We start from the raw sequence: 7,755 nt of genomic DNA, 5'->3' as shown, positions 1-7,755 counted from the left end.
GCCTTTATAATGTGATAGTGTCAACTCTTGCTTATGAGATGTAACTTCATTGGAAGAAATTGAAGAAAAGAACAAAAATAATAAAAATTGCAAAAAAAAAAAAAAAAAAGATGAAAAATATTTAAAAAATAAAATTAAAGAAAATGTTGAAGTTGAGAGAGGATGGACAAAAATAAAGGTTCATAAAAATAAAAATAAAGGCTGAGAAAAGTTCAAAAAAAAAAAAAATATGACAAAAGTTTTTTTTAAAAAGTAGACGTTGAGAGGAGTAAAGAGAAAAAAGTAAGGGTTGAGAAAACTAAAAAGAACAAAAAAAATGGGAAAAAAATCCAAGTAAAATAAAAAAGGAAGAAAAAAAGAAGTTGAGAGGAAAAAGAAAAAAATTAAGGGTTAAGAAAAAATAAAAAATAAAAAGAGAAAATAAAAAATAAAAATGAAAGTAAAATTAGAAAGAGAAAAAAAATAAAAGATGCACAAGTATTGACTAGTTATGCATTATGAGGATATTTATGTAATTTACTCCATTGATCAGCGTCAATTTTGTTTGAAAATGTATCACTTAATAATTGAAGGCTAGTTTTATCAAGCTTTTTTATTTGGGGTCAAAATTTGAAAGCCACCTTATTTTGAGGCTATTCATAGCATGCGAACCCCAGACCTATAATTTAAAGAGTACTAATATGATCCATCCCACCACAAACCTTGACGGTAACTTTTACTTGTTTTAGAGATGTTTTAATAAATTTATTTTAATTAAAAAGTTCACAAAATTAATTTGTATTGGTTGCTGTCATTTGGCTCTTCAGTTAATTGGTTCACTAACTTATGTGGACCTCGAAGACTTGGTCAACTTGCAACCTAATAATGGTGGCAAAATTATTTCTCTGATAGGTCCAAACTCCAAATACTTTTTCGAGACGGTAAGTCAATTCTCATTCAAATGACACTTCCATTTTCTCATTCAAGCAATCAAAAATGTATAATTGGAATCAACCAAGTCTTGCAATCGTAATTGTAGTGGCAAGTCTATTCCTCTAACCAGTTCAAACTCAAAAGACTTTGGGCAAGACTGCAAATCAACCAAGTCTTGCTTTGTAAGAGATTGTTCCTTACTGTTAATTTGCGAGCAATGAAGCGTGACATCCGTTGTCTTGTGTTTTCATGAATCTAGATTTATTAGAAATGTACAAAGTAAATTTAACTTTATGAAGCAAAAAAAAGTGTGGACTTGTGCAAAGGGATTGCGCCAAAAAGAAGTTGAATCCGGACTTCTCCTAGTGTCACTATCCAATCCAGTTGATATTATTGGACGGAGTAGACTGTTGGAGAGTTGTTTTTTAATCCAATTAGCTATTGTTAAAAAGGAGTTAGGATTAGAAAGAACGTCCTACAAGTATTCTGCTGCGTGTGTCTACAAACAAACTTATTTACATCATTATGTCTTCAACGGGTGAAGAAGAAACATGGGATGGTGAATATGCAAGGAAGCAAGTAAGGGAGAAAAGGGCAACTAGCAATTGATGCAGAGATATTTGAGATTACGCCATCTTTCCATGATGTAGAAGTGAAAAAAAAATAGGAGACACTACAGAATACAGGAAGTTTTGTGATCAAGGATTAAAGCCTTCACTAAAAGATATAGTTTGGACATGGCAAGGCAATGAGCAACAACAAATGGAAAATCAAGAAATCAAAACTCTGACGTAAGAATGTGAAAACAAAAAGAGTTGTGGTGTAAAGAATTGGTTAATTTGGAAAATCTTTGAAGAATGGAGGTTGACTTTGTACTTTATTGAAAGAAGAGAAATTTAGGAACTTAATTACTCCCCCGTCTCAAATTACCCATCCCAAATTTCCTAATTTGATTTCTCATTTTACTTGTCTTTTTTCATCAATCAAAAAGAAACAAAAATATTTTTCATGTTTTACCCTTTGCATTAATTACTTTTTCTTCAACTTATAATGTAAACATCATTTAATAGGGGTACTATGGTAAACTAGTCATATTATTAATTATTTTTCTTAATCAATGTGTCATCTCAATTTGGGACGGGTAATTTGGGACGGAGGGAGTATCTTTCTTCTTCATTTATCTTTGAGGGACCTATAGGTCACATATTCATGTTGTGGAATCGGTAACTGATAGGCAAGTTGCCTGTATTACAACCCTTGGGTGCGAGACTTGTCTATATCTTGTGTGAATGCAAGATACTTCGTGAACTGAGCTACCCTTTCTTTTGTCATTGCTCTTTCTGTTTGTTGTCTTGATGTTATATGTCATCAGTGTTTCCCATGTACAACATTTACTGTATTAATTGCTATTTGTATTCATGTTAATTCCTCTAACAATTTAAAAAAAAATTATTCTGCTTGACATTTTCAAGGGGATTAATTTGATTTTTGTTATTCAATTTATATTTACAAGTTCCACCATTTTGCAACATTAATATTAAGAGGAAATCAAGTGCTAAAACAAAGCAAAGAAAGAAATGTTTACATTATTCCACTAATTTAGCAAACAGTTTCAACTAACAAGTGACTTGAAGCGAAGAGAGATTCCAAGAACATGCTTAGCTTGCAAGAAGTTTAATCTTGATCTTCTGCAGCATCGCTACAACATCTTTCATGTTAGTCCTTCTCGCCGGAGATTCAGCACAACAATCTAATGCCACTTTCATGATTGATGCCACAACGTCTAGCTCCATCTGTAACAGATTGCCAGTTGATGTTAGCAAGTTGGCATCTACGACGTCCATTACTGCCTCTGGAAGTGAATAACTCACCCATTGCTTCAAGCTAAGATCTCCCTCAAACTCATTAGGCTTTCTCCTAGTAAAGGTTTCAAGCAACATGATCCCGTAGCTATAGATATCGCATTTTGTTGACACTAGTCCATCCAGTCCATACTCTACAGTCAAATAATTCATTTAAAGATGCAATATGCTTTATAAGTGGGGAAAAAAGAAAGGAATAATTAATGTTCAAATAATTAGCAAAACAAAGAGATGTACCCGGAGCAATATAACCCAGTGTTGCTAAGGTTTCAGTGTATAAATCAATCTCATCATCACCAAGTAGTTTTGAAATGCCAAAGTCGCTTAGGTGGGCAACCATATCCTCATCCAGCAAGACATTACTAGGCTTTAGATCACAGTGAATCACAACCGACGAACACCCGTGATGGAGATATTCCAATGCACATGCCACATCTATCATTATGCTTAGTCTCTGCTGGATGTCAAGGAAGTAGTTGTATGAATACAAATACTTCTCCAGACTCCCGTTAGGCATATACTCGAGAACTAAAGCCTTGAAATCAAGATTGGAACAACTAGTAATGACTTTTACGAGATTCCTATGGCGAAGTATACACAAAACTTCACATTCCGTATCAAAACTCTTGAATTCCGCATCTAGTTGCAGGTTGAACACTTTAACTGCAATGGCAGTTCCACTTCTGAGAATGCCTTTGTAAACAGAGCCAAAACTTCCAGAACCAATCAGATTACTCTCGCTAAGCGCATTAGTTGCTCGGAGAAGTTCATAGTATGAAATCCTTTCTCTTGCTACGGTAGACAATAAGTCAGCTTGCTGAGGAACACTTTTACCTCTTCTATACCTTATCCATAGCAGCACAAAGGCCATTGGAACAAATACAACTGCAATTGCGAGCAAAAGAAAAAGAACTAGAATTTTTTTCCTATTCGATCTGTGCTTTGATGAAGTAGAGCATGGTGGGACACTAAATCTTGAAGAACCACACAACGCTCCATTGTAGATGAAAAATTGACTCGAGAGATTCTTGAAAGGACCTCCCGAGGGTATTTCACCATACAATTTGTTGGCAGAAATATTGAAATACTTCAAGTTTTGAAGCTTCTCCAAAGACTTAGGAATGCTTCCAGATATATTATTGTGAGAAAGGTCAAGGAATTCCAAACCTACCATGTTGCTCATTGAGTCAGGTATAGATCCTTTCAACTTATTGTGTCTCAAAGAAAGGTGTGCCAGATTTTGCAATCCTCCAATTTCTCTTGGAATTCTATTTGAAAATTGATTCATCGATAGATCGATCATTGTTACCACCTTTAGATTTCCAACTTCTGGAGGTAAAGAACCTACCATGTTGTTTGACGATAAGTCAAGAACCACTAGATCGTGAAGGTTCCCTAAGCTTTGTGGTATATTAGAACTCAATTTGTTGGAACTGAGATGTATCTCCCTAAGGGAAGTAATATTCCCTAAACAATAAGGAAGAGATCCTGAAAATTGATTTTGACCCAGGTAAATATCACCCAAATGCTTCATTTTACATATATGATCTCCAATAGATCCTGTAAATTTGTTGCTACTCAAGTTGAACCGTTGAAGGTCTCTCAAGTTGCCAATTGATGTTGGAATCGATCCGACCAAGTTATTTCCAGAAAGATCAATGTCTAATAAGCTGCTTAAGTTCCCAAAATCATTTGGAATTCGCCCTTTGATCTTGCAACCATTGGCGTAAAATTTTCTAAGAGATGTGGAAAAGTTGTCCATGGAGGCTGGAAGCATGCCATTTAGCGGGTTGAAAGATATATCAAGAAATGTTAAATTTCTGCTATTGGTTAAGGAAGTCAGGAAGCTTAATGATGAGTCGCTGCTTAAATTGTTTCCCCCTAAATTTAGATACTCTAGATGAGTCAAATATCCAAGTGAGATGGGAATCAAGCCAGTGAGTTTGTTGCCTGAAAGATCTAGATTAGTAAGTTTTGGACAATTGGAGATCGAATGAGGAATAGTCCCAACAAGATCGGTTAAGATGTCCAGATAAAGCTCTTCGATGTTGGGTATGACAGAACACATGTTTGGTGGAAGGCTTCCAGATAAATTGTTGAATGAAAGAGAAATCACTCTCAGCCCGGATATATTGAAGATCTCCATTGGAAGTGAACCACTAAAACTATTAAGCCCAAGATCAAGTACCTTCAGCTCAATGAGATTGCTTATCTCTTTGGGTATTTCACCTGGAAACACATATAGTGGATTACTAGTGAGTTTAAGCTGTCAATCTCCCATGGTAGAATCCACAAAGGATTTTAACTTTTATATTGTTGGTGATACAAAAGTATTAAAAGAAAAAAGAAAAAAAAATACTCAGAAGATAAAAATATTTGAACAGAACCATTAATCTGGCTTCTCTCCATGCCTAATATCACCAAACTTAGATACCTGAATTAATTAATTGACTGAAATTATTCCAGCGGTTACTGTGTAATAAATTAAAATTCTGAAGCAATTAGATACAAGCATTAATAAGATAAAAACATACCTTTGAAATGGTTAAATCCGAGATACAAATACTGCAAGTTACTCAATCTTCCAATTTCACTATGTATTGGTCCATCAAACTCATTATATGATAAACCCAATAGATGAAGTTGTGAACAATTTGATAAGCTTGTAGGCATATGACCCTGTAGATTGTTTTTGGATAGATAAATCTCTTTGAGTATTGAGAGATCATTACATAAACTATTGGGAAGATTTCCTGTTAAGCTATTCATTGTAAATGCAATGAGTTCAATTCTAGAATTATTGAAAATTTGGAATGGTATAGAACCCGTAAGTTGATTAAATTCTACGCCCAACGACTTCATGTTATGAAGATTTCCAATCCCTTCTGGAATGTTTCCTTGAAGAGAATTATGAGATATCTCCAAAGTCTCCAACCTCGAGGCATTCGAGAGTGATTGAGGAACAGAACCTATGAGCTTGTTACCCCTCATGTTTAATTCTCTAAGGTTTATAAGACTTCCAATCACTTTTGGTATTTGGCCCTCTATTGAATTGTATTCCATATTCAAAGTCTCAAGTTTTGAAATATTAGAAAATGAAGAAGGGATGGAACCAGTGAAACTATTATCCCCAAGATTTAGAAATTGAAGTTGGTGTAAAAATCCTAACCAAGAAGGAACCTCCCCGCTGAAACTGTTGAAACTTAAATCGAGAAACTTAAGTCGACGCAAGCGTGTCATTTCTTGAGGAAAATTTCCATTGAAATTATTGCTTCCCAAGTTGAGAGAAACAAGAAATGAGAGGTTTCCAAATTCACGAGGAATCCTGCCTGTAAGAGCCATGCTAGAAAGATTCAAGGTCTTCACTCGTTGGTGACGAGAACCACAAGTGACTCCAACCCAATGACAAACAGAAATAGCGGGAGACCAATTTTCATCCAAGAAATGAGAGGGGTCAGAAATGATTTGAGATTTTAAGGACAAAAGAGCTAATTGATCCGTGGTAATGTTTGTTTGGGTCATGGCTGAACTAGCCATAAGGAACAAGAGTGTTAAGAAAAAAAATTTGAAGGCTTTCTCCATTATTGCAAAAATTAGTAGGTATGCTCTATAACATGTGGTTTTGAGATTTTAAATAGCAATGAGGTATCCCTTTTGGTCTTCATGATTTTGAATTTTTTTTTACTTTTCTTCATTCATTCTGTTATATTCAGTGGCGGGGTTAAAGTTTTTATAAAGAAGTAAATTCATGAAAAAAATTAAGGAGTATCAATACATGAAAAATATTTTTACCTACCTACATAATGTAATTTTCGACGAACATGTGACTCCGCCGTTGGTCATATCAATTTTGATTTCACCTAGTCTTGCACGTTTCAATCAGCCAAAGACTTGTGCATGTCAACCAAGTCTTTCTTTATTTTCTCTAGACTAGTCTTTTTGTTCCTCTAATAAGTTAATTTTATTAACATATACTATACGCTCGAGAAATATTTTTACAGTTAGCATATTTTATATTTTTGTAATCCTTTTATCTCTAGCTAAGAAAGGATCTATAGTTAATTTAGCTTATTTTTATATAGGATCGTAATAAAAGGAGCTTTTAATTAAAGTTTATAATTTGTTTGAAATTTTGATTCATTTTTTGATAAAAGAACACACAACATTAAGCTCCCGTTTGGATGGGATTAAAATCTGGTCAAACAACCATTTAGTTTCTAGTTTAGCGTTTTTTTTTAAGTGTTTGTTAAAGTTAAAAAGTGTTAAAAAAAACAAAAACTGATTTTTAAAAAACAAAACACAAAAAATGAGAAGCTGGGTACCTCAGCTTTTTACTTTTTAGATTAAAATTCTTTGAGGTTCGATAAAATATATACCTTTTATCCCTTATATATTCCTCTAATTCCAATGATACCATGAACTTATAGCCCATAAATATATGATTTTCTTTCTTTTTTCTTTTTGCCGCTTCTCAATTTTTATTTCTCCAAGTCTTGCACGTTTCAATCAGCAAAGAATTGTGCAATTAAACCAAGTCTTGCTTTATTCAGCAAGCCCATCACTACATCGAAGGTTTTCTCGAAAATTTATTTTGAGTAAAGCATTTAGTATCCCTAAACTATGACCGAATTTATCGTGACACACTCAAACTTATGCGGTCCTAATACCCCTTAACTATATTTTAGTGTGTTTTTGTCAATCTTTTTGGCTGATGTGGCACCTTTTTAACTGTCGCGGCCTCTTTGACGTGGTCCCCAATTTTATGTAATAAAAGTGTCACATCAACACAAAAAGGTGACAAAAATGCACTAAAATTGACTTCAGGGGTAAAAGGATCCCTGTGAAGGAGTGTGTCGTAACAACTTTTTTCATAATTCACGGGGTGTACTGTATGCTTATCTACTTTTTTTAGAATAAAAAATTATAAATAATTCACCTTATAACAATTTTAAGGACATTTAAGTTATTTTTACAATAAAAA

The 7,755-nt window shown here is 34.0% G+C and overlaps 1 protein-coding gene across 2 annotated transcripts; it reads right to left on the bottom strand.

Moving 5' to 3' along the window:
• Positions 1-2,421: 2,421 nt before the first annotated feature.
• LOC107869254 (probable LRR receptor-like serine/threonine-protein kinase At3g47570) lies at positions 2,422-6,423 on the bottom strand. Of its 2 annotated transcripts, XM_047410612.1 has the most exons (4): positions 5,309-6,423; positions 3,012-5,003; positions 2,784-2,908; positions 2,422-2,705 (listed from the first exon to the last, which is right to left on the bottom strand). In XM_047410612.1, the coding sequence occupies exons 1-4, from the start codon at positions 6,354-6,356 to the stop codon at positions 2,571-2,573; spliced, it is 3,300 nt and encodes a 1,099-aa protein (XP_047266568.1). In that variant the 5' UTR covers positions 6,357-6,423; the 3' UTR covers positions 2,422-2,570. The 2 variants fall into 2 exon arrangements, with proteins under 2 accessions (XP_047266568.1, XP_047266567.1); XM_047410611.1 differs by having other exon boundaries at positions 2,422-2,908.
• Between the last annotated feature and the right edge of the window lie 1,332 nt (positions 6,424-7,755).

Source organism: Capsicum annuum, chromosome 4 (genome assembly GCF_002878395.1).
Source record: "Capsicum annuum cultivar UCD-10X-F1 chromosome 4, UCD10Xv1.1, whole genome shotgun sequence".
NCBI lineage: Eukaryota > Viridiplantae > Streptophyta > Magnoliopsida > Solanales > Solanaceae > Capsicum > Capsicum annuum.
The sequence above is the reverse complement of the archived record's forward strand: the minus strand, read 5'-3'. Positions and strand labels throughout refer to the sequence as shown.

Coding starts and splice junctions, on each gene's coding strand:
- LOC107869254 (XM_047410611.1), bottom strand. CDS start 6,356: ATGGAGAAAGCCTTCAAATTTTTTTTCTTAACACTCTTGTTCCTTATG. Junction 5,004..5,308: donor CGGATTTAACCATTTCAAAG/GTATGTTTTTAT, acceptor ATGTGTTTCCAG/GTGAAATACCCAAAGAGATA. Junction 2,909..3,011: donor ACTGGGTTATATTGCTCCGG/GTACATCTCTTT, acceptor ATTTGACTGTAG/AGTATGGACTGGATGGACTA.